Genomic DNA, 23,434 nt, shown 5'->3' on the forward strand with positions numbered 1-23,434 from the left:
GATAAGAATGGGAATCTACATGATGAACAAAGCTCTGGAACTACACACACACACACACACACACACACTACACACGCCCTACTGTCCGTTCGCAGATCACAGTGAACAGCAGAAGACCACAGAAGGTTCTACTCCTGTCAGCCATGAACAGGAATCTGCTCAGCAAAACGAAATCTTCATCTGTCCAGTTTCGGTGATCGCATGCTCGCTGTTGCTTCACATTCTTGTTCTTCGCTACGCGATGTGGTCGTATCCGTGGTCGCTACGCGATTTGGCGTATCGTGTGTTCTCATTTATACCTTGTTGTTTCATCATAAAATCTTTCTGCGCATGTTTGTATCTTTAAAGGTCGTGCCTCGGATTCCTGTTTTATGATTTCCTGGTTTTGACCCTCACCCGTTTCCCTTGGTTTTGTCTATAGTCATGGCTCTATGCCATGGAGTATGATTATGATTGTTGGATTTTTACCGTAATAAAAGTAAACACTCAGTTAACACAATCGCAGCGTTACAGTTCTTACTCTAAAGGACATTTTGATGGATGGTTCTATAAGCATTTTTGCTGGTGCTAAAAAGAACTGAAGATTCATTTCTTATCATTATATGAATGATCCTTTGTGGTGGAAAACGGATATGAGGATGGGCTGGAATAAATGGACAGCCTTAAATGAAACTGACATGCAGAAGTAATCGGTTCCCTCTGAAACAAAATAAAGCTAGGTATTAATCACATCACATGCATGAGTGAAAACTATGAAGGTCGACAAGTCAATCCCCAAAACAGAAATCTTTTCTGATCACTCCGACAGTTCCTTCTTGCTAACGTCGCCAGCGCGGTAGTGACGTGAGCTTCACTAGCTAAGTTATGACCATAGGAACCACTTTGTTCATAAAATAAACTGCTGTCTACTGTAAAGCTCCTGGGTAAAAAGTTCAGACGTTTCATGACACGCGAGGGCTCGGCCTCCCTGGATTGATTACGTGTTCCGGGATTCGAGCGGCTCGGCGTTTCGTAACACTTGTTTTCCATTTCACAGTGCTGATTCGAATTTATTTGCGTTCAGCTTGAGGTGACTGAACGCTGCAAGAGGCGATTCGGCATTGAAGGCGTTGGCACTGAACAGTAAATTCAACAGACAAGGTATTAATTCAACACTGCGAGTGGTAATTTAGGTTTGTTTAGGGTTTTTTTTATTTTATTATTTATATAAAAGAGGGGTATTTTTAAAAATAGTTTTGTTAAGTTAATGAAGATTAAAAGCAGCAGGCAAACTCAACTCAAATAAAGCTGATGGAAAAGCTGGCAGGAATCGAACCCCCAACCCTGGAGCGCTAATACAGCTCGTGTTGACTCTTTCAAAGACTTCCTAGTGCTAAACTATACCCTGTATGTAGTTATACACTTTCTAAGGTCTTTTTTTCTTCGAATTTTCACCCGATTTTCTTTCAATTAGGTCATTTTTTTCTTCAATTCCCACTCGCTAGCTAGCTCTCCCTATCACATGACAGTTACTAACCAAGGAAGGTGAAGGCTAGCATGTGCTTCCTTTGAGACACATGACACCAGCCTTGTGCTGAGGAAAGCGCTATCTGCCCTCTTCCACATACATGAGCTGACAGAGAAATCCGCTGTGCTCGAGTTTTGTGCTGTCCCGGACCGGGCGAACGCTTTACCCATTTTGCAGGCTCTTCATAATTTTAATCCAAGTAGAAAATTGTGCTGGATGGGCTCGGAGTCGGAGAAAAACGCATCACGGAAGGTCAACCTGGTTACAGAGCACGTCGGAGATATTTATCTTCAGTGTCAACATGAGGAAGCCAGATATATCAATATTTCCATGTACACTTTATGCTCTTACCGGAGGGTTTTTTTTTTTTCTTTTAACCAGCAGACGTTGTAAATTCATATAAGCTTCCATGTCAAAAGAAAAGTATGATTTGTAATGTTTTTTTTTCGCAGCGCCAATGTATCTAGACATTCCTGGAAAGTCAAAAGACTAAACGAAAGCCAAATATTAATCTCTCAATCTGTTTGTTGTAAATTTCCTTGCAGGTATTCGCTTTGTTCCTCTTTGTTGAGGAACACCAAGATCGTCAATCGGTCAATAATATATATGGCTTCATCCTCTGTAGAGTGCAGCACGACGTTCCGTCGATTCTCCATCTGCTTTCACCATCGTAAGCCCGAATGGGGCTGATTATATCGTCAGATCATCCCAACTCCACATCTGCAACAAGCTTCTCCCCAATCACATCTGGCCAGTATCACCGATCTCCAAAGTCTTTCCGCATCAACACGATAAATCCTCGCCACTTCGCCCTAAAGCACCTAAATCCCTCAAACCCCGTTTGGAATGAGCTTTGAAAAGAATGCTCTCAGAGGCCCTTTTTATAGTCAAAGCTTGTCCATTTAATCACGAAGGAACCGTGACCTGATAGACATTCAGTATATCTGGACTGGGGTGTGTAGTTTAAAGCTATAAGCTGACATGGAGCTGAATGAAGAAAGTGTATATGATTAAAAAAGAAAAAAAAAGAAAAAAGGGGTGTAATCATTGATATGGTGAAGTTTTCTGTAAGGAGATGTTTATTTAGCATTTTTTGTAAGAAGTCTCCGGTGTCAACGTTTTTTTATACAGTGCTGTGAAAAAGTATTTGATCTCATACAGCCTTAATGTTCTTCTGGGTTAGCGGCGGTTCTCGCCTCGCCACTCTTCCATTTTTGCCCAGCGTCTTTCTGATAGTGGAGTCATAAACAGTGACTTTTATTGATCCAAGAGAGGCCTGTAAGTCCTTTGACGTTGTCCTTGGCTCTTTTGTGACTTCCTGGATGAGTCGTCGCTGTGCTCTTGGAGGAATCTTGGAAGCTCGGACACTTCGGGGAAGGTTCGCTACCGTGCCGAGTTTTTCCATGTGGAGATAACGGCTCTCGCTGTGGTTCTTTGGAGTCCCAGAGTCCTTGAAATAGCTTTGTAACCCTTCCCAGACTGATGTACTTCACTCACCTTCTTCCTCATCATTTCTGGAATTTCTTAACCAACTTCATACTGTTGAAAAAGTACTATTTGAGTGTTGATGTGATTGAACCGGGTTTGCAGTAATCATTACTAGTGGTGTCTAGTCAAGCTGAACCCCATTATGAATGCAGTTTCATAGATATGGGGAATTAGTAACTGTGGGGGCAAATACATTTTCACACAGGCCCAGTTGGTATTGGAGAACTTTTTTTGCTTTAATAAATAACATTATCGTTTAAAAACCTGTATTTTGTGTTTACTCAGGTTGCCTTTGTTTTATCTTAGATGTCGTTTTACTTTCTAAAACAAGTATGCAAAAAAACTAAAGAAATACTTTTCCACGGCGCTGTATTTATTAAAGAATGACACATCATACTTTTGTCCTTCTATCCTTACACGTTCCCGTGTCTGAAAACTTAACTATCTACTCACCACAATCAATCAGACTGTACACACGAGTTTGGAGTGTTACCATCAGTGCGTAATATTCAAATCCCTTTTTTTCCCTAGACTTTCTTGGTAAAATTTAAATAAACACGTGGACACAACGATTAGCGCACGTAAACAACCGAGAGTCTGTGCACATTCCAGCTCGGGAAAACCTAAAACATCTTACTTCCAGAAACCGAAGTACTCGAGGTGAATTTAAAGTAAACCGCTGGAACTGCGCAGTGTCATAAATCTCACTGCTTTGGAAAAAAACCACCTTTCCACAGGGAGGTCTGAGGTCGAAATCATGTATACAGTTTATTCATCTGTACCGCGTAATGATGCTTTCTTGGGTGCTTGCATGTGAATACTGAGCAGAATTTGATCAAACGTATACATTTACCATAAACCGCATGGTTTCCGTATTCGGTATAAAGCCGAGTACGGACACGTTTATTAAAACGATAACGCGAATTCTGGATGAGAAACAGCTCTTCTATGATTCTATGAAAATGAGTAAGTGTAATTTGTGTTCCTATGATGTTACATAAAGGTAAAAGACAATTTAAACAAAGTGTGCATGTTTCAGATAAATATCTTAAAATGTTAATAATAATAGAAACCCTATGGAATCTACAGTACAACTCACGAATACCTGCTACTTGCAAATTACATACGCGTGTAGTCCGCTAAGAAGATCTTTAAAAAAGTGGGTTCGGCACAATCCCGCGTTACATCTTACAAAACATCATATACGACTCATTTTGAATTATTATTATTTTTAATAATATAAAAATTACGGGAAAATATTGACTCACAAAACCTCGACAGCTTTCACCATCAGCATGACTTAAACATGCTGGCATTTTATCCATTACAGTATTGGTGTTACCTTCCCAGTCACTGACATGAGTAAAGTATTTGGGGCAGGGGATGGTGACCAGCTGTCCGACAGACGCCGACGGCCAACACGCAAAGTCCCACTCGCCGCTGCAGCCTGAGGGGAAAAAAATGAATAAATAAATAAAAAATTCAAACTGATATTTAAATAAAGCTTCAAATATTTGACTACAATACATTCTAAACAAATCAGCACTAAATTAGTACCCAGTGCGTCATTTTTAACAATCGACCCACGAAATCTATTATTTCTATCGAGAGCGCGTGACCCCGAAGAACATAAGATTTCCTCATCACGCTGCGATACCACACGCCCAAGTTCGATCGTTTATCCGATATCACTTTCCCAAAATGATGGGCGATGTTAAAAAAGAAAGCGCTTGCCCGACCTCTTTAGTGCAACGCGTGCTAAGATTTCTCACTTTTTCTTTTTTTTTTTTTTTGCTTTTGATTTGTCCAGAAATCTGCTCAGAATGATCAGACGACAAGAAGGGTGGATTCTCGAATTCTGATTGGTCAGAAGGTTTTCTACAACGTATATTTGGTTTACGTTAACGTTTATATCGATGCGCTCGTTCACAAGGAATTTCAACGGTAAATGTTCTGAACGATCTAATAATAAAGTCTAATAATACATTTATTTAAAATAAATAAATAAATAAAAAATAACCACATCTTTTGTTATACGGTGACGTTTTCTCTACGGAGATATTTATTTCCCATTCATAGAAGGAGTCTCCAGTGTCAGCAAGTTTATACGCAACTGCAAAAAGTTTTCTTTCGTTGTTGTTTTTTTTAACTTCAAGAAATCAAAAAAAAACAAAAAAAAAACAGGTTGGTGAGGGGGCGGATGTTTATAACTGCTATAACGTTTAACAGGAACTTGTCGTGTGTCTTTTTTGGAATGAAACCCATCAGATCATGCGGTTATTGACAAATTCGTGCAACTTTCGGAAGGGAACAGCGGTTTCACTTCTGTTCCATCGCATCCCTCCGTCGTTGATGGTTTTCCTGTAACAGTATGACACGGTGTGTTTTATTCCTTACTTACTTACTTACTTACTTACGTGCCACTCAGTCTTTAAGAACAGTATATTCCGCTCACACCAGATCCAAAAGCAATTATTCTGGAGATTATGCAAATACGCCGTTCATTACTCTGGGGGAATTCTGAGCTGTCGTTTATATTAAAATAGGTTTCCACTTAGTAAATTATAAACTTTCGACTGCCTCCACTTGTCATTGCTTCAGCTATTAAAAATGTAATCAGTAGATTAGTTACGTCTGGCCGAGAAGACGGACTGCGCTTCACTCTGATTAGCTACACCCATGGGACCGACAGGACCTCTTCTATTAAAGTCAACAAACCCAGATGCGCGTATAATTCACCGCTGCTTCCTAACCTCACGTCTACTTCGCAATTACGGACACGAGTCCTGCGTGCGTGTGTACAGTCTGAATAAACAGCGCAGTATATCAGGCGGTAATATCGGTTAGAGACGCTGGGCCGCCGAACAATATTTCAAGGGTTGTGTCAAAGGATGGGAGATGCTTAAGGAACTGAAGAGGTACTGCTTTAGGAACGACCGTTTTGGACCATCTCAGTGGAAAGATATGGCGCAGGATATTTTGTACAAAATATCGCAGTGGAATCCATGGAAAAATACTTGAAAGATGGTCAAAAGTTTCTAACCAAAACTGTTTATTTAAAAAAGAAAAATTAAGCATTGTTTCTACACTGAGAATGTAAACTGCAATCTCTTATTTATCTTTTATACAGGAAAATAATAAATACTGGGTTTGAGGGCGGTACGATGACCACGGCGTGTGAAACGGTTCTTGTCGCTGTACAAGTCCAACGCCATTCCGTGATTAAAGAACGACGTGTACTTTTTATCCGTTTATAGTTACGTTTAACATTGTGGAATGTCCCGAAATGAGTTCGTTTCTGTTATCATTTACGTTACGGCAGTTATAAACAGATGTTCCGTCGCCAGTCTGTCTTTTCAGCGTCTCAGCTTGTCACGTTAGTGAGAAACAACAAAACGCAACATGGGAATACTCTTTTTTTTACCGAGTTACAAAGCACTGATGCCGGAGACTCCTTCCGTGAATGTTAACGAAACGTGTCCTTAAAGAAAAGATTAGGATTTATCTTTGATGTATATACAACTACATGAAACATTCAGTATATGTAAATGCCCAGCTATTTGGTACTATGGCTGGACGATATGAAGATTAAATATCAATATCGTGATATTTAATAAAACTGGGCTTTTCTGAAATATCACGGGTATCCTGCAAAATGTAAAAACATCAATACGTTACAATAAACAAAAACAAACAAACAAAGAGAAAAAAAAAAAAAAGCATTTTACAGCTTTTAAAACATGGTAAATCTTGCATATTGTCAAAGTGTCTTCAGATTTTCCAATAGGATCGTTCCCCCTCGCACGTCACCATGGGAACTCTACTAATAGATATTCACCAACACGAACGCTATTATAATGCGAAACAGATAACCGACCTGATGTGACATTTTGCAACTGGGCCAAGCACTCATCTCTCTCCATCTCCAGGTCTATCCTGATGTCGCACATCTGGACTGATAACATCTGGTCAAACAGATAAGACGAAGGTTACGGTTTTTCGCGTGCATTTCATCGATTTTGCATTTTCATTGACATTCGCACCACAGGTTACAGAGGCCATCGTTTTGGGCGACACACGACAATAATTGCAGGTGTCACAAGGAAAGAAGCATTACTCTGAAGTGCAGAATGTTCTAGAGCCTATGCAGGACCAGTCGTCATGTCGGGTTTTCATTTTATTAGTCGTTAATATAATATCGATCAATAGCTCCACAATGAAACTATTAGTGCTGAGCGATGCGTTATATCATGAGGTCTCAATTACGGCATATTAAAATTGATACTGGGGCAAACTATCACACACACACACACACACACACACACACACACACACAGCAGATATACAGACAGCTGTATTCATGATTTCTAATGAACAGTTTCAAGTCCGTAACGCTCTACTGTCTTTCGTCCGATGTTGTAACCCGTTCGTTTAAAAGGAAAAACCCGTAAACCGCTGCGTCTTTTTGCCCTTTTGTGTAATTCATGCTTTGGTTAAACCGTCTGTGTTTAGTCTGTCTATTTTTAGTTCCTCTTCTCGCCCAAAGGCATTTTAGGAAAAAAGATGCTCGGGTAAATAATCCACCTCTTTCACATTCGTTACTCCCGCAACCGGTTATAAACGATATCGTCGTCCGTATATGATTTTACGCTTCAGCGCTATCCGGTGACGTTCATTCCGACGGTATTATATTACGCGAGTATGGGTTATCACTGCGAAAATAAGCCAACGGTGCAGTCATTTTCACCCCAGTCAAAATGAAGTGGAACAACATATTAATCTGGTTTGGTGTTTTTTTACGCAACTCTCTAGTATCCTAAAGGCCCCGCCCCTCCCCCATCTCACTTACCTTCGTAACACTCTTGCGTTCCGTCACGGTACCCGTGTTCGTTTATGTTCATTGATGTGAAATAAAAATCCACCAACGTATATATTCGAGTTATAAACATTGCACTTCAGGTAGCTATATTTATTAGAGATGTCCGTGAAAAAGCTCAGCTGAAAATGGTAAAAAAAAATAATAGTAATATTAATAATAATAAAAATGGCACAAGAAATTTTGACCTGGAAAGATTAATAGGTCTACAACAGAGTGTCAAATCTAACACTCTATGAATAATGTTAATGCTGATGGTTATTAAAAAGTGATTAAACACACAGAACGGTGAAAATGTCATCCAGGTGGACATTAGACGACCGATTTATAAAACGTCTCTGCGTATGTACTGTTATGGGTCTTTTTGTTTACTGTGCATTATTGCAGAATCAGCTAAAACTCCATCATCCAGCTGCGAATATTACTACACCCTCCCTTGCTTTCCTTAACACCCGCTGGGAATGCTCGTTTTCCTGTTTTTTCCAGCCTCTGGATGAGTAAATCCTTTATCAACATTTTTTAACACGGAAAATCTCGAGCGGTGAAAAAACCGTCCCACAAACCCCATCCGGACGATACACGCACATCTACTGTCTACCGGTGAACCGAGCGTCTTTCGAAACGTAGCGTTCGGGAATGGAATCAAAACCCCACGAGCACGCGTACCGCGTTTCATTTTATTCAAAGGTTCTATCGTCATCACCTTGGATTTCTTCACAACACACCCAAGGTTGGTGAGATGTATCGTGGTTACTTGGAGGCTCTCTGTAGTGACATAAATCTTTCCCCCCCGCTATTGTTAGCCTCAAAGGAGACTCGTATGTCGACTCCTCCGTGTCCAAACCTTTGATATGAGCTACACAGCTGGACTACGTTCAGCCCACAAGAATAACGATGACTCAGTCCGCTCCTTCTCTTGATGCGTCAACGCCTGTGGCCGTTTGGGGGGGGGGGGGGGGGGGGGGGGTTGGTCGCATATCTTCAATCGGACCAGGTCAAACATTAGCAGCAATGCACATAGATGTAATGACGCAGCTGGATCGACGCATTACATGTGTCGTTGATGTATATAATGAAAAGGAACATAGGTCTGTTTTGATTTTGTGTTTTTTTTTGTGTTTTTTTTTTTTTTTTATCCAAGGATGTCGCTGCTGTCTTTGCACTTAACCAACCAATAATGAAAGTGGTTGCCATGGTGTTTCATCCAGCAAAGAAAACTAATGCGCCACTATTCAGAATGACGCATTCCTCAAAAGAAGATCAAACGCTCAGCGTGTACTGTGGATGCGGTCGGAAATGGAGCGAACCCTCGACAGAAGCACCGTAGCAATGCGAAAGAAACAGAAATGTAAACCAGTGACGCGGTGGGATATTAATTCGTGTGAAGTCTAAAAGCACCGCTCTCTGGGCCTGGTTCTCATGGTGGAGTGATGTATAGCACTGAATATATTTACTTACTCCGGTTCTGAGTCTAAAGGTTAAATATCATATATAAACTCATGTCAAATGTTCCTAAAGTTCCTAAAGTTAGGAGCGCTTCGCCTGGTCACTTGAATTAAACGGGCTTTAATTGAAACCTCAATAAATCAAAAGCAAGAAAATAATGTAAACTTCGATCTAAAATAAGAATAAAATATTCAAGAATAAAAACTCTATGCCTCCGAATAAAATAGTACACGTGTTAATCGCAATCCTACTAATAGTATTCTTGGATTAAATTTATAAAATTAATATATTCGTAAAGTAAGTCTGTACGCTTAGAGGATTGACTGACTGTTTTTATTGACTATTTATTTATTTATTTATTTATGGCCCTTTTTTTTTTTTTTTTTTGTACATTTGCCACATTGTTCAGCGCTGGAACACTTGGGGAAATGACAACAATTTAAGCTTTTCACTCGACTCGAATATCTGAGAAGATTTATTTCATGTTCATAACGTAAATCTGTCTTTCAATCATAAGGCGTTCCACAGCTGCAAACAGGTTCGCGATCGTCGTGAATATTGATCGTTTGCGTAATCATGTACGCAAGTCTCTCAGATTTAAGGAATAAAACACCCGGAGGTGTGCTGCTGGAGGAAAATCATTAACATCGGGGTTGTGTGATGTAGCCCGACATGAAGCGGAGTTATTTACCACCCTGAAGTTGATTATTTTCCCAGAACGGCACATCCCGAGGTGTTTTATTCCTCATACACCGCAGCAATTCCTTGTTTTATTCCTTATTTCATTCGAAAACATATTCTTCCATAACTACAACAAAACTGATAGGAAAGAGAACACGTACTGTGTTCGATCGTTTCCCGAAATGTTTAAGAGATGTTAACTAAAACATGAATTTTTCTTGTTTTTCGCACAAAAAGCTCATCCAGGAGAGACAATATGCAGAAATTCCCAGTGTTGAAAAAGCACTTCGAGTGTTTATGTGAATCCAGCTGGACGTAGCACTGTTAGTGCTAAATCAAACACGTCATTTCTTGTTGTATGTTTTCGTCGTGAATAAATCGTCAGTCCATCTATCAAAGAAAAGGGATCACCACAAGAGCATGATTTGGGTGGTGGAGCATTGACAGAGATAGAGTTTTCAAACAGTTTGAGAAACAGACCACCAACCAACCGAAAAAAAAAAAAAGATAAACCATAAACCGACCCTGACGAACGCCAGAGAACCCATTAACACACACTGTATATTGAAAAAACGTGAACTTTAGTCTCCTATAAGCTGACAGTACGGCAAGTAAACACTTATTACAGTGTCTACGTGTTGAGGTGTCGCATGTAGAATGTAGTCTAGAATTGAATTGTATGATTTTTATAAATAACATTTACACGCTGCAGCATCACAGCTCCAGGGTTCTATTCGGAGCTCAGGAGGTTAACGTGTTCTCCACATGTCCGTGTGTGTTTCCTCGGGTTCTCTGGGTTCTTCCTACCGCTCAATTCATGCCAGGTGGAATAATGACTCTAAGTGACTTCTAATGAGTGTGTGTGTGTGTGTGTGTGCATGTGTTGGTGCGTGTTTGTGTGCATGTGTGTGTGTGTGTGTGTGTGTGTGTGTGTTGCCCACGATGTACTCACGCCTCACACCCAGTGCTCTTGGAATAGATTATGGATCCTTTTGGTAACTTTTGCGGTTACATAAAACAAAAGCAAACTTAGAATTTAATTTGACACAATTATTATTATTATTATTAGTAGTAGTAGTAGTAGTAGTAGTAGTATTTCTATTAATAGACTGTGTTTTAATAATAATAATAATAATAATAATAACAACAACAACACATTTTCAAACAATAAACACAATTTTCCTGTAATCAATAATTACAATATTTTTTACATTTTAAATAATAGTTTTAAAATTGTTTTTAAATAATGTTCCAATCAACCAACATCAGACCAGGTATTGCTCAGAAAAGCAAAAGCAGATGCACACCTGGAAAAGTAGTGATATTTCTAGTGAAGGCAACAACACACTGGTCGGAAACTCCAGACTTCATTCAGTGCACCTACTCAATCCTGTGTGCTTCTGGGGATTATTACAGATTATTATGCTGAACTTCGAACACTTCTTATACGGTTTGAAACGCAGACAGCGGCTGAAGTGTGAAACTCACCGGTCCGAGGGAACAGGTCACACACAGCACGAGCATTCTCCTGAACACGTCCATTGGTTCATTTAGGATTGTTTTGTCGCTTCCTGGTTTTCTTCTTCTTTCAGAACGTGCATAAAAAATAAACTTCAGCCCCGCACCGGAGCCCCGCAACGGGAACTCTGCTCCTGGCTGAGAACTGAAACCTCCGCGCGCGGCGCTTCTGCACTGGGTTCCAATGCGGGAGAGCACGAGCTATTTAAGCGCCTCCGTTTCACAACGACGCCAACGTTCAGTCACGTGTTCAGGCAACAGCCAGTCAGAGCTCGAGACAGACAGACAGGCAGGCAGACAGGCAGACATACAGGCTGATTGATAGATAGATAGATAGATAGATAGACATGCAGACAGATAGACAGACAGACAGACAGACAGATAGATATGTAGATATATATGCAGACAGACGGGCAGACAGAGAGACAGATAGATAGACGGATAGATAGACAGGCATGCAGACAGACAGACAGATAAATAGACAGACAGACAGATAGATAGATAGATAGATAGACAGACATACAGACAGACAGACAGATAGATAGATAGATAGATAGATAGATAGATAGACAGACAGACAGATAGATAGATAGATATACATAGACAGGCAGACAGATAGACAGACAGACAGATAGATAGACATTCAGACAGACAGATAGATAGATAGATAGATAGATAGATAGATAGATAGATAGATCGATAGACATGCAGACAGATAGATATGTAGATATACATGCAGACAGACAGGCAGACAGACAGATAGATAGATAGATAGATAGATAGATAGATAGATAGATAGATAGATAGATAGATAGATAGACTTGCAGACAGATAGACAGACAGACAGACAGATAGATAGATACAGATAGATAGATAGACAGACATGCAGACAGACAGACAGATAGATAGACAGACAGACAGACAGATAGATAGATAGATAGATAGATAGATAGACATGCAGACAGATAGACAGATAGATATGTAGATATACATGCAGACAGACAGACAGATAGATAGATAGATAGATAGATAGATAGATAGACATGCAGACAGATAGACAGACAGATAGATATGTAGATATACATGCAGACAGACAGACAGACAGATAGATAGATAGATAGATAGATAGATAGATAGATAGATAGATAGATAGATAGATAGATAGAAAGAAAAGATGATAGATCAGATTATTTCTAATTTCAAGCCCAAAGTGTCTTGTTCCATAGGCAGGATTTATTTCGAGAAAAAAGGCAAACTGATTTGCCAAACATAATTTATTGCCAGAACAATTTTAATTTTGAAATTTGAAAGAAAATCTCAAATAACAGACAGATAGAGAACCAAAAAAAAGCACAAGAAGACAACAGTCTACACTTCAGAAGTCCTATAAGGCAGGGCCGGGAATGCAGTGGAATTTACTGACACTGGGGCCGTGTATTTATTTATTTTTCTTGAAATAACACCCACATGTCATTACAAGACTTCCTTTCATCCTCTTCCATTATCCTCCATTTTGACTGAACTCTAACCATTACTGTTACATTTGCCCAAACCTGCAGGTCCTGTTTATTAAAATGCATCTACAGCAGAACAACATCTCAGCCCTGACGTACACACAGGCTTCCTTTCTCTCTGCAACAAGTCAAAACACAATGAACCACAGTCTGGAACCATTTCAATTGTAGCCTTTAGTTTAAAATAGTTATATAAAGCTTTTAACTTTTCACAGTGAAAGTCAGAATGGATCAGTTAGTCATGAAAGCAAACATTAAGGAAAGTGAGCCAGGGACGATCCGTGTGTCTAACACGAGCATTGAGGAAAGGAATCCAAAAAATGTCCTGTGGAAAGTGAAATAACTCAATTTCATGAGATATGTTCTGAGGGAAAAAAATGTTTTTAAAATGTGGCTTACAGCCAATATGTCTGCTATGCACAAAATTAAATATTTGTTCCCTAAAATATCATCCTTCTGCTTTGGAACAAGGAAAAATCCACCCCGAATGAATTGCATATCAATATTTTGAATTACTACACGATCTTCAGTTGTGTACGTTTTTAAATTTAAGCTTCTTTCATCAACACGTTAGTCTGTTTTCAATTTGGTTAACAGTCTCCTACATTACCCAAGATGCCACACTGATAATGCCATGATAATAATCTTTATCTCTGCCTAAAGAGAGCGATGCAGCGGCACTTTAATCTCCTCATCTGTACGCCCTACTCAAACGGATCAGCTTCCAAAGTTCCTTGCTAATACAGCTTTCAACACCATCACGCTCGTCATCTCATAGATCGCTGATTCTCTGCCGTAACTCGGTGCAACTGTCACGTACCGCACCGTTGCATTCTGGGACTTTTTCGTACAGCGTTTCAATTTCTTATGATAATTGTGATGGAGAAAGGATGCCCTTGTTTTACGGGCCGACAGCAAAATGTGAATGCCGTCCCTTATGTTTGAGATCGCTTAATATCGAGTGCTAGCAATAACAAGGTTCCTCTGTGATGTCAGTGCGGCACGTTATCCGATGAGAGCTCCGGATAAAGGTTAATAAGTCAATGTCCTGTGATGTCGTGGAAACAAGAGTGCAATACGATTTACTCTGACTTCTCTGTGAACTAACGCCCTCATGTCGTAAATCACTTCCACTCATCCTCTTACCCTGACTCTGGCCAAACTATACTCAGTCTAATAGTGCATTAGAGAGATTGCAGTGTTATGATTATATATATATATATATATATATATATATATATATATATATATATATATATATATATATATATATATATATATATGTATATATTTTTAAAGTGCTCTGAGAGATGTCATCCAGAATGTAAAATAGTGTGTAAACCAACACGCCAACGCAAACACTTCATAGCGAACACTCCTGAATCACACTTTACTGCTAGCTCTTTATATGGGATTTTCCCACACTGCCCTCTTTTACACAGACAGCACTAGATAGATAGATAGATAGATAGATAGATAGATAGATAGATACATAGATAGATACATAGATAGATAGATAGACTACATATCACATATTTCACTACCTTTAATATTATTAAAGGTACTGAGTACTGAGTACAAAAGCTGATGTGTGTAGTGCAGCAGGCGATGAGATTCAGAACAGGTAGAAATCGCTGTAGTTGCAGCACCGTAAAGCACTTTTGGTTAAGTGTGTGTGTGTGTGTGTGTGTGTGTGTGTGTGTGTGTGTGTGTGTGTTTACCCATTATCAGCTTAACTCAATAACACTAAAGCAGAATCCTTGAAGGTCTCTGAATCCATGGATGAGTGGCTGAAAAAAAACAGCCTTTCTTTTAAAACCCTGCTGAATTCTTATTGTGGTTTTTAAAAAATTAATTAATTAATTAATCAAACCCATTTAGTCCTGTCTATGTGTCAGTGTTTATTCATTTCATTTTAGAAGGAAGGAGAGACGTAGCACAGTTAAATTATTTGTATGAAACGTTTCAAACGTGTAATAATAGCTGCATAACATCCGCATTACCCATCTGGATTTTTGCTGTTACACACCTACACACCTTCTACAGCAGTGCTTAGCAGCAGTTAGTAAATCATCACGTACTGAAGATGTCCAAACTTTATAACCAATATACCATGAGGACTTCCTCTTACTATAATTTAAAGGAGAAAATGCTATTTACTCGCCGATTTTCTGCTTCAAACACCTCGTTGTCATTCGTTCACAGAACCTACCTGTATAGCACGGCTTTCCTTTGAAAGCAAAATGTCTGCTGCGCATAACTAATTCAATTCCTGGATATTTCTATATCTGGATTATTGGAACGCTCTGGCCGAGAATGTTTTCCCTGCGTCTTTATCGGTAGCATCTGATCAAACATCGCAGCTGTGACGTGATATACAACGGTGATATACTCCTCTGTCGGTTTTATTGTCGTTGTACAAATTGACGACGTTCTCTGTCTCATAGTGCAGAAATTTCCTCTTCCTTATTTCACTGCTGTGTAATTGCCGTGCCACTAATGAGCAGTTAGATCCACATCCTAGTGATTATTGCTGCTAGGTTTTAAGGAGTGAGCTGCAAAACTTCCATAGCCATCACATCACATCATAACCATGTAAGAGACTTTCATTCCTGTATAAACACCCGGTTTGAAATATAGTCTAGGCTTTTTAGTTGTTGTCATTTTAGTCATTTGGATCTAAAGCCTATGTTCCACAGCACTTCCTGAATTTAAACTACTAAACCCACTTAAATCTCATCTTCTAAAAAGTTCCATTCCCCTGCAAGTTTCTCCCTGCAGTGGGAAATCTACACGTCGACTTTACATGCATATCTAATCTGTCAGTATTGTCCGTCTCTATACGTAATCTACAACGAGAGCTCTGTCTCGTCAGGATATAATCAACACCTCCGTCAAGGACCTTCTCGCACGTGTTTCTTTAATTCCGCTCAGACTCACGTTCTCATTCAGTCCTACTTTCACCACTGATTATGACCGTGGATGATCTCAACGATCACGAAAATCACTTCTAGTGTCATCTCAATCAGTGGCATTTCACGATCTGAGCACAAAATCCTACAAGAATTGCAAAAACCCAAACTCTGGTCCTGATTCGTCAGGTGACAGAGAGATAATAGATGTCATCTCTATGCTCTATATTCCACACACACACGTACCTGTCTAATTAGGAAGTGACGACACAATACAACTTCCTTAACACAAAGCTATGCTGTTGTGTTAGCAACCCAGTTGTAGTCAAATTTAGCACTGGATTATTTATCATCATGGCTCTGTGCATCTACTGACCGCCATAAAGTCACCACATAGCAATGAAGCAAATGAGAAAGACACAGTAATACACTCCTGCTGCATGTGTGTGACCAAGTACAGTATCAGATCTCCAGGTAAATAAGCATTTATTACTCTTTTTAATAGAAGGAAATACTATAAACAGATACGTTTGCGTGTATGCATTCTAAAAAGCCACTGAATTGGCTTGGAATGTCTGTGGAGTTTCTTTCTTTCTTTATATGACAACATGTCAGCTAGCTAATTCTTTCTTTCTACATGAAGATGTACTATGTAATGATACTGTATTACAGCTAGCACAATAAATCTGCTATTTGCTGTTATTGAAAATGAATCAACACCCTTCAGAAGTACTGTGGTACTGAACAGTATAATGAATGATAAATTCGAATAATAACGCCCCTTAACACTTTGTTCCAAAGCAGCCTCCACAATCGTGTTCTGCTAGGAAGAATGCGTGGTTAAAGATGCTTTTGTGGAGAAGGATAATTGAATGGTGAGGTGATGTGATTGAGCGCTGAGAAATTCTATTGAAGCACAAAAGCTCTGCCTAATCAGCTCTGAGTCAATGCTGCAGGGTCCCTTATCCACCTCAGTGACCGAATAGCTTACCTCACTCACCTTTCTCACCACACTAAGCTGAACATTAGATCTGGTTAAATCGCAATCCCAGAGTAACTTCAGGGAAGGTCAGGGACAAACGTCGTGGTTTAGAGTTACAGAGTGTTCTAGGTGAAGCTAATATCATTTCCTCTCGCTCTGAAAATGAGCAGAACTTTACCATCTGACCCTGTTTAACAAAAGAAAAGAGTCAAACACACACACACACACGTACTGGTGTAGAATCCTGACTTTACAACGGGGCAGGAAACTGAAATAACTGGTTCAGACCGGACTCCGAAATGTAATGGTATGATATATAACAAAATTCACCTACACCGTTAAAACTCGCCTCTATCACAGCACCATTTAATTCTCCATTCTGATTGGTCAGAAGGTGTTGTGTCAGAAAGTTTCATTCATATGTCATCGTTTCTATAGTAACAATTTGTTTGTAGGATGCTCCAGGTAAACAGATTAAAAACGTGTCATTAACGATATGGTGAGGTATTCTGTAAAGAAATATTTATTTAGCCTTTTTGAAAGGACCCTCCAGGGTCCAGGGTCGTGCTTTGTTACAGTCAGGGGCGAGTTTCCCGAGACGTTTGTAACGCCATGTACTTTATCTCACAATGTAAGCACATCATCTTGAAGAATCGGAAGAATGTCCTTTAATTAAAGAGCGTCTCCTGAAATCCACCATAACTAACGCAGTATGTAAAGTTGTTTTTTAATTTCATTTCATTTCATTGAATAATTTGTTGTAAATTATTAGGGGGCCAAGCACAATGATTGTTATTCTACCTGTTGTTAATCTCTTTATTATAACAGCTGATAATATACAGTGTGCATTTACAATATTGACACACATCAGAAAAAAAAAAGAAAAAGAAAAGAAAAAAACAACAGACAACACTAAAGAAAAGGAAATAGACCAAACACGTCTTTCCAGTTCCAGGATTCCAACGTTTTCCTACGAGGGAAAATAAATAAATAAATAACTTGCCGAGTCTTGCCTGACAAATGAAAAGTTTGGAACATGTGATTAGGAAAGTATCTTTCTATTAAGAGTGTAACACAATGACTATGTGTATCTTCCGTATCTGTTCTAAATGTCTAAATATAATTCGATTGAAACCTGAAGTGGGCGTGGCACGCATGGCATAATCGACCACATGTAGAGAATCTAAATCGGAAATTCCTCAGACTAGATAATCTGGCACCTAAGAAGTATTGTCACGGCACACAGTCATTGGATTAAAAAAAAAACAAAACCCTCCAAATCTGAGAGGTCCAAGGAAAACAGTGCAGTCATGTGATCACAAATAAAAATGGAGCCGAACGTATACGGCACACGTCCTGCCATCTCCCATATTTCACATAAAGTTTGTTCAGATCTTTCAAAATCTTTCTTTTTTTTTCTCCTAGCTTGGTCATTAGTTGTTGCCATCCATCCAATCACATCACTGATCATCTCATCCGCATATATTTATGTTATGTAAAAAATTTTTAACAAAATAAGTAAACATGCTTGAAAGGCTTCTGATCATTCTCGATGAAATCAGACCTTCTCACACCGCTGGATCATTTCCTGACCCATGAAGTAACTTTATAACTTAAAACATTCTCCAAAACGTCAAACTAAGAACAGATTTATATTTCCTCTCATTCACAGATGCTTAGGTAACACAGAGCAAATGTTGCACTGGTTTAAAAATCACTGACTGCACCTTTAACAATAAACAATAAAACACAGACTGCACCTTTAACAATAAACAATAAAACACAGACTGCACCTTTAACAATAAACAATAAAACACAGACTGCACCTTTAACAATAAACAATAAAACACAGACTGCACCTTTAACAATAAACAATAAAACACAGACTGCACCTTTAACAATAAACAATAAAACACAGACTGCACCTTTAACAATAAACAATAAAACACAGACTGCACCTTTAACAATAAACAATAAAACACAGACTGCACCTTTAACAATAAACAATAAAACACAGACTGCACCTTTAACAATAAACAATAAAACACAGACTGCACCTTTAACAATAAACAATAAAACACAGACTGCACCTTTAACAATAAACAATAAAACACAGACTGCACCTTTAAGATACTTCGGCAAGAACTCTCTATTTGTTCGACCCGTTAACACTCTGGATTACAGGCAGCTGATTTATTGGTAGGCAGTTTTAGGGATTTTCGTCATGTGTAAAGATATTTATAGCTCCGTCACCGAGACCCGTTCAGCACCATCCACTGGCTGGCAGCTGGAGGTGATTTAGTGAAGAGCAATGCTGAGTGGGGAGGTGTCACAGCAGGCCGTTTTCCCAGGCACTTACCTTCACAAACAGCTCCACTGAAGCCAGAACTCACTAAAAACCTCTTACTTTAGAGTTATGACAAGGCTACCTCGCCTGTACATGCAGTTCAGTGAGAGGCAGCACAGATAATGAGGAAATAACCAGGTCTGTAATGAATAAGCCGTTTAGAATGAACTAAACGAACTCTATATAGCGCATCACAGGGATGTAACCCAATACGAAAGCGTTATTTGGAATGAGCAGATTATTGTTCTAAACAGAAATAATCACCTCTAATAATACCCAGAAATAATACACTCCCAGTGTGGAATGATTAATATATGATTGCTCTCTCTTTTTTTTTGTTTTTTTTTTATAGCTAATCTACACACACAACGCTTAACAATTAGATCGATGAAGTTTACCGAAGCTGACACAACAAAATGCAAAAGCTATAGAAGTGATGTGTATTCCTTTTCTATACACTGTATATTGTATAGTATTACAATCTCTCTCTTTTTTTTTTTTTTTTTTTACAGTAACAGAAAGGGTTTCTTGAGAACACGCAAAATGCATCTCTAACAAAGAGGAAGGTAGTGCATCGGGTCACGAGCACATCCAAAAACAAAACAAGCTTAATCTCTGACTTCCTGTTTTTGTTGTTTTTTTTGTTGTACATTAACACTTTGTAAAATAATAAGCCACAGGAAATGAGTTCTAAAGTGTCTGATGAAAGGAGCTAAGCAACAGCGAGCGCGCCACTGACACGAACAAACAGTAAGTCCATCCTAAAACCCGGCGAAGATCGTTTTAAACGATTTTTTATGATGGTCAGTTATTGAACTTTAATGTGCTGGATGATGGTGAAGATAGGCCTATACAACATATACAGTACAGGATTAACGCATGGACCGTACTGGATCTATATCGTTTATGAGTATATACGAGCTTTACATGTCTATCGTGAGCTCTGAAGTAAATTTTACAATAAAACATTGTAAATATTGACATTCTAATAACAGAGTTATTGTAACTGAACTAACTGGCAAACCATTAACGTTACATATATATATTATTAATGCAATAAACAGTGTAGGTTTGTAATTCATTTGTGTTGGAGACATTCAACAGTGTGTCCCTGGTGAAATTCAATTAACATTAACAGTAAAATACCACAAGGAGCTTACTTATAAAAGAAAATCATCTACTATTTATTTGTTTATTTATGTTATTTATCACACAGTGGTAGCTCAGTGCTTAAGTGTGTGTGTGTATACAGTCAAAGTTCTGGAAACGTTGACTGTCGCACCTGCTTCTTATTTTTGCAGCAAAACCCTTGCCTTCATTGTGGTTTTTTTTGTGTGTGAAAGGTGCCTCTTACCACAGAATACGCTGGTTTCTTTACTGACGTACAAACTTTTATCTGTAACATTTCATTTTGTGCAAGAAAACTAATGTTTGGGAATCTTTTCTGTACTGACTCGATAATGTCGATAATCTATAACAAAGATCGTACTAAAAAAATAGGGTGACTAAAACTTTTGCACAGTACTGTGAGTGTGTGTGTGTGTGTGTGTGTATACAATATCTCACAAAAGTGAGTACACCCCTCACATTTCTGTAAATATTTGATGATATCTTTTCATGTGACAACACTGAAGAAATGACACTTTGCTACAATGTAACGTAGCGAGTGTACACCTTGTGTAACGGTGTAAATTCGCCGTCCGCTCAAAATAACTCACCACACAGGCGTTAACGTCTAAACCGTTGGCAACAAAAGTGAGCCATTGACCTCAATACCCCTTTATTTTTCAGCAGACAGTCGGGTCTCACTTTTCATCATTTGGGAGAGCGATAAAGGTAAGACCTCAATGATCTTTCTCAGCAATAAAGTATTTTGATTGCAGCAAAACGCTGAAATGCATCTACAGAAAAAGTCATGTTGTAAAACCGAAATTAAATCAATTGTACTTTTATCAATTTTCCTTTTTATTAGAACTGTGAAGAAATGGGAAACGAGTATGGAGTCTGTAAGTGATGCATACATTTCTTTTGAGATTATGAACTTTAAAAACCAAAAGCTAAAGCTAAGCCCAGCTTCGGACATTAAGTTGGCTGCTGGAGTTTCACCTTTTCAAAGGCAGTCCCGTAAAGGTGACTTTGTCTGAAGTGAATTTGCATACGTATTTGCCTTACCTGACCTACAGCACAGTCTCAGCCAGAGGTGGAAAATACTTGAACAATTGCTCTTTGTTGCAATACTTCGTGTTATAGGCTTTAGACCTACTTGTTTCAAATCTACAAGGTCTCCTCTTCACTCATCCAGCACATTATATACACAATATATATATATTTTTAAAAATCAGGCTAATTTTCATCTGCAGTTACTTATTGCAGATTTAGATAAGTAAATAAAAATTAGTTTTCACATGAAAATATGACGTTATTTAAATTCCCTAATTCAAAACATATATCCTCTTTAATACTTGTATATGAAAGCTACAGACAATTGTTTACGAATCTTGTCTCTTGTATATGCTTTACTTTGTACCATTTCCTGTACCCTAAAAAAAGAAAAGAACATCCTTATAACCTTTAATGACATACACATGACATCCTGTGTGAGCCTGGGTGGTCTTTTTCAGGATATTCTAATTAATCTGTTTTTCATTTCCTCCTTTGATGTACAGTTGTAGGGTTCTTTGCCGGATGGTTTCGTTACTTCTTGTTCTTCGTCTGGGTTTTGGACATTGTACTGATTTGGATTGTAACATACCTGGACATTTATTTGATCAGAAGAATCAGAAATTTCTGTCACATCTATAGCTGCCACCCTCCCAGGCTTCATTTCCAAAAAAAATACGCAGCCTTAGTACGTGACGACTTAGAGACTCCGCCACCATGAGACGTCCCGATGAAAGTCTCACTCCGAGCATTGCTCTAATGATGACTTCAAGTTTTATGTTTATTGGACTGCTTCTCTTGTTTGACTTCTTTTTGTTTGATTACTTTATCATTCGGTCTATCTGTTGTTTGCTTGCTGTTCGCCTGACTACATTATCGATTGTTCCTTTTGTTTTGGTGGTTTTTTTGGGGTCTGATGATGGTCTCTTAATAAAGCCCTGTATTTGCATCTGAACGTGTGCAGACTTTCTGACAGTCTCAGACTGATGGCTGTCATTAAACCACAATGACTATAAATAAAGTGAGGCCTTGGTAGGTGAAAAGAGGGTCGTGCGCTACTCACCTGAAGCGAGTTCAAATCGCAGGACGGTCACAGAGCAAGACTTTTAACCAACGTAAAAAGATTTCACTCAGTTTCTATAGCTTTGCCCTGTTTGGGAATCGATTACTCTTGTGCTACTTTAATCTCACCGTGCAGAAACCAACAGAAAACGATCTTTTGAGCCTAGGTTCTCCTCAAGGTTTCTTCCTAATGTTCTTAAGGCATTGGAATTTCTGTAAAGATGCTTTGTGAGGACTTATGGTAAAAACACTATAAGGTTTAGCCCAATAATCGGGACCAAATAAGAGAAGAGAAACATCGGCGCAAAAAATGAAAATGAAAAACGTCTGATCTCTTGGTATTTTCACACACGGAGGCTCAAGAATTCTGCTGATCACACAGAATGGTGTGAAAACCACCCAGTGAGCAGTAGTTCTCTGGGCGGAAATGTTGATGGGTGAGGTGAGAGGACAGGAAGCTATAAGTAACCGAAATAACCACTCTTTACAGCTGTGGTGAACAGAACAGCATCTCACAGGCGGTCAGGCAAAAACAGGAATCTATCGCTTGAGGATTTGTCCTAATTGTAATAATCACATTAATCACTGCAAATTCGGCTTCCGCTGTCATTATTTATCCGCTTATAAAATAGCACTTGATCCAGCACAGTATTCTGCATTTTATTTTTTTCTCTCATGCCTTGATAGTTAATGCACAACTTAATCTAATGTAATGTGTGCGTAGGATGTAGGATTTTGTCAGTATCCATGTGGGAGCATCCACAGCATGAGAGCTCCGGTAGGTCCGGAGGGTGTGAGCTTATGAAAGATTATGACACATGCTGTCAATGTAATTCAATATTTCCTGATCAGGAAACGTTCTGTAGCGATCACTTGAGTGTAGCATAGGCCCGGACGGCTAACGAAACAGCGATGTTTGCTAAGAATAAAGCAAACACCGA

At 38.9% G+C, this 23,434-nt stretch overlaps 1 protein-coding gene and 1 long non-coding RNA gene across 2 annotated transcripts in view; one reads left to right on the plus strand and one right to left on the minus strand.

Moving 5' to 3' along the window:
* Positions 1-11,738, minus strand: part of vipr1a (vasoactive intestinal peptide receptor 1a) — a 30,256-nt gene extending 18,518 nt beyond the window's left edge. Inside the window, exons 1-3 of the mRNA XM_017496293.3 lie at positions 11,487-11,738; positions 6,873-6,960; positions 4,338-4,442 (exon numbers count right to left, since the gene is read on the minus strand). Of these exons, the coding sequence (XP_017351782.1) occupies positions 4,338-4,442; positions 6,873-6,960; positions 11,487-11,540 (247 nt within the window). The 5' untranslated portion in view covers positions 11,541-11,738. The remainder of the gene's footprint in view (positions 1-4,337; positions 4,443-6,872; positions 6,961-11,486) is intronic.
* Positions 11,739-19,367: 7,629 nt separating this feature from the next.
* On the plus strand, positions 19,368-22,386 carry LOC108280239 (uncharacterized). The gene is made up of 4 exons (XR_001815735.3): positions 19,368-20,021; positions 21,063-21,107; positions 21,244-21,277; positions 21,938-22,386. It is a non-coding gene; the product is annotated as an uncharacterized LOC108280239 (long non-coding RNA).
* Positions 22,387-23,434: the final 1,048 nt, after the last annotated feature.

This window comes from Ictalurus punctatus, chromosome 20 (assembly GCF_001660625.3).
Source record: "Ictalurus punctatus breed USDA103 chromosome 20, Coco_2.0, whole genome shotgun sequence".
NCBI lineage: Eukaryota > Metazoa > Chordata > Actinopteri > Siluriformes > Ictaluridae > Ictalurus > Ictalurus punctatus.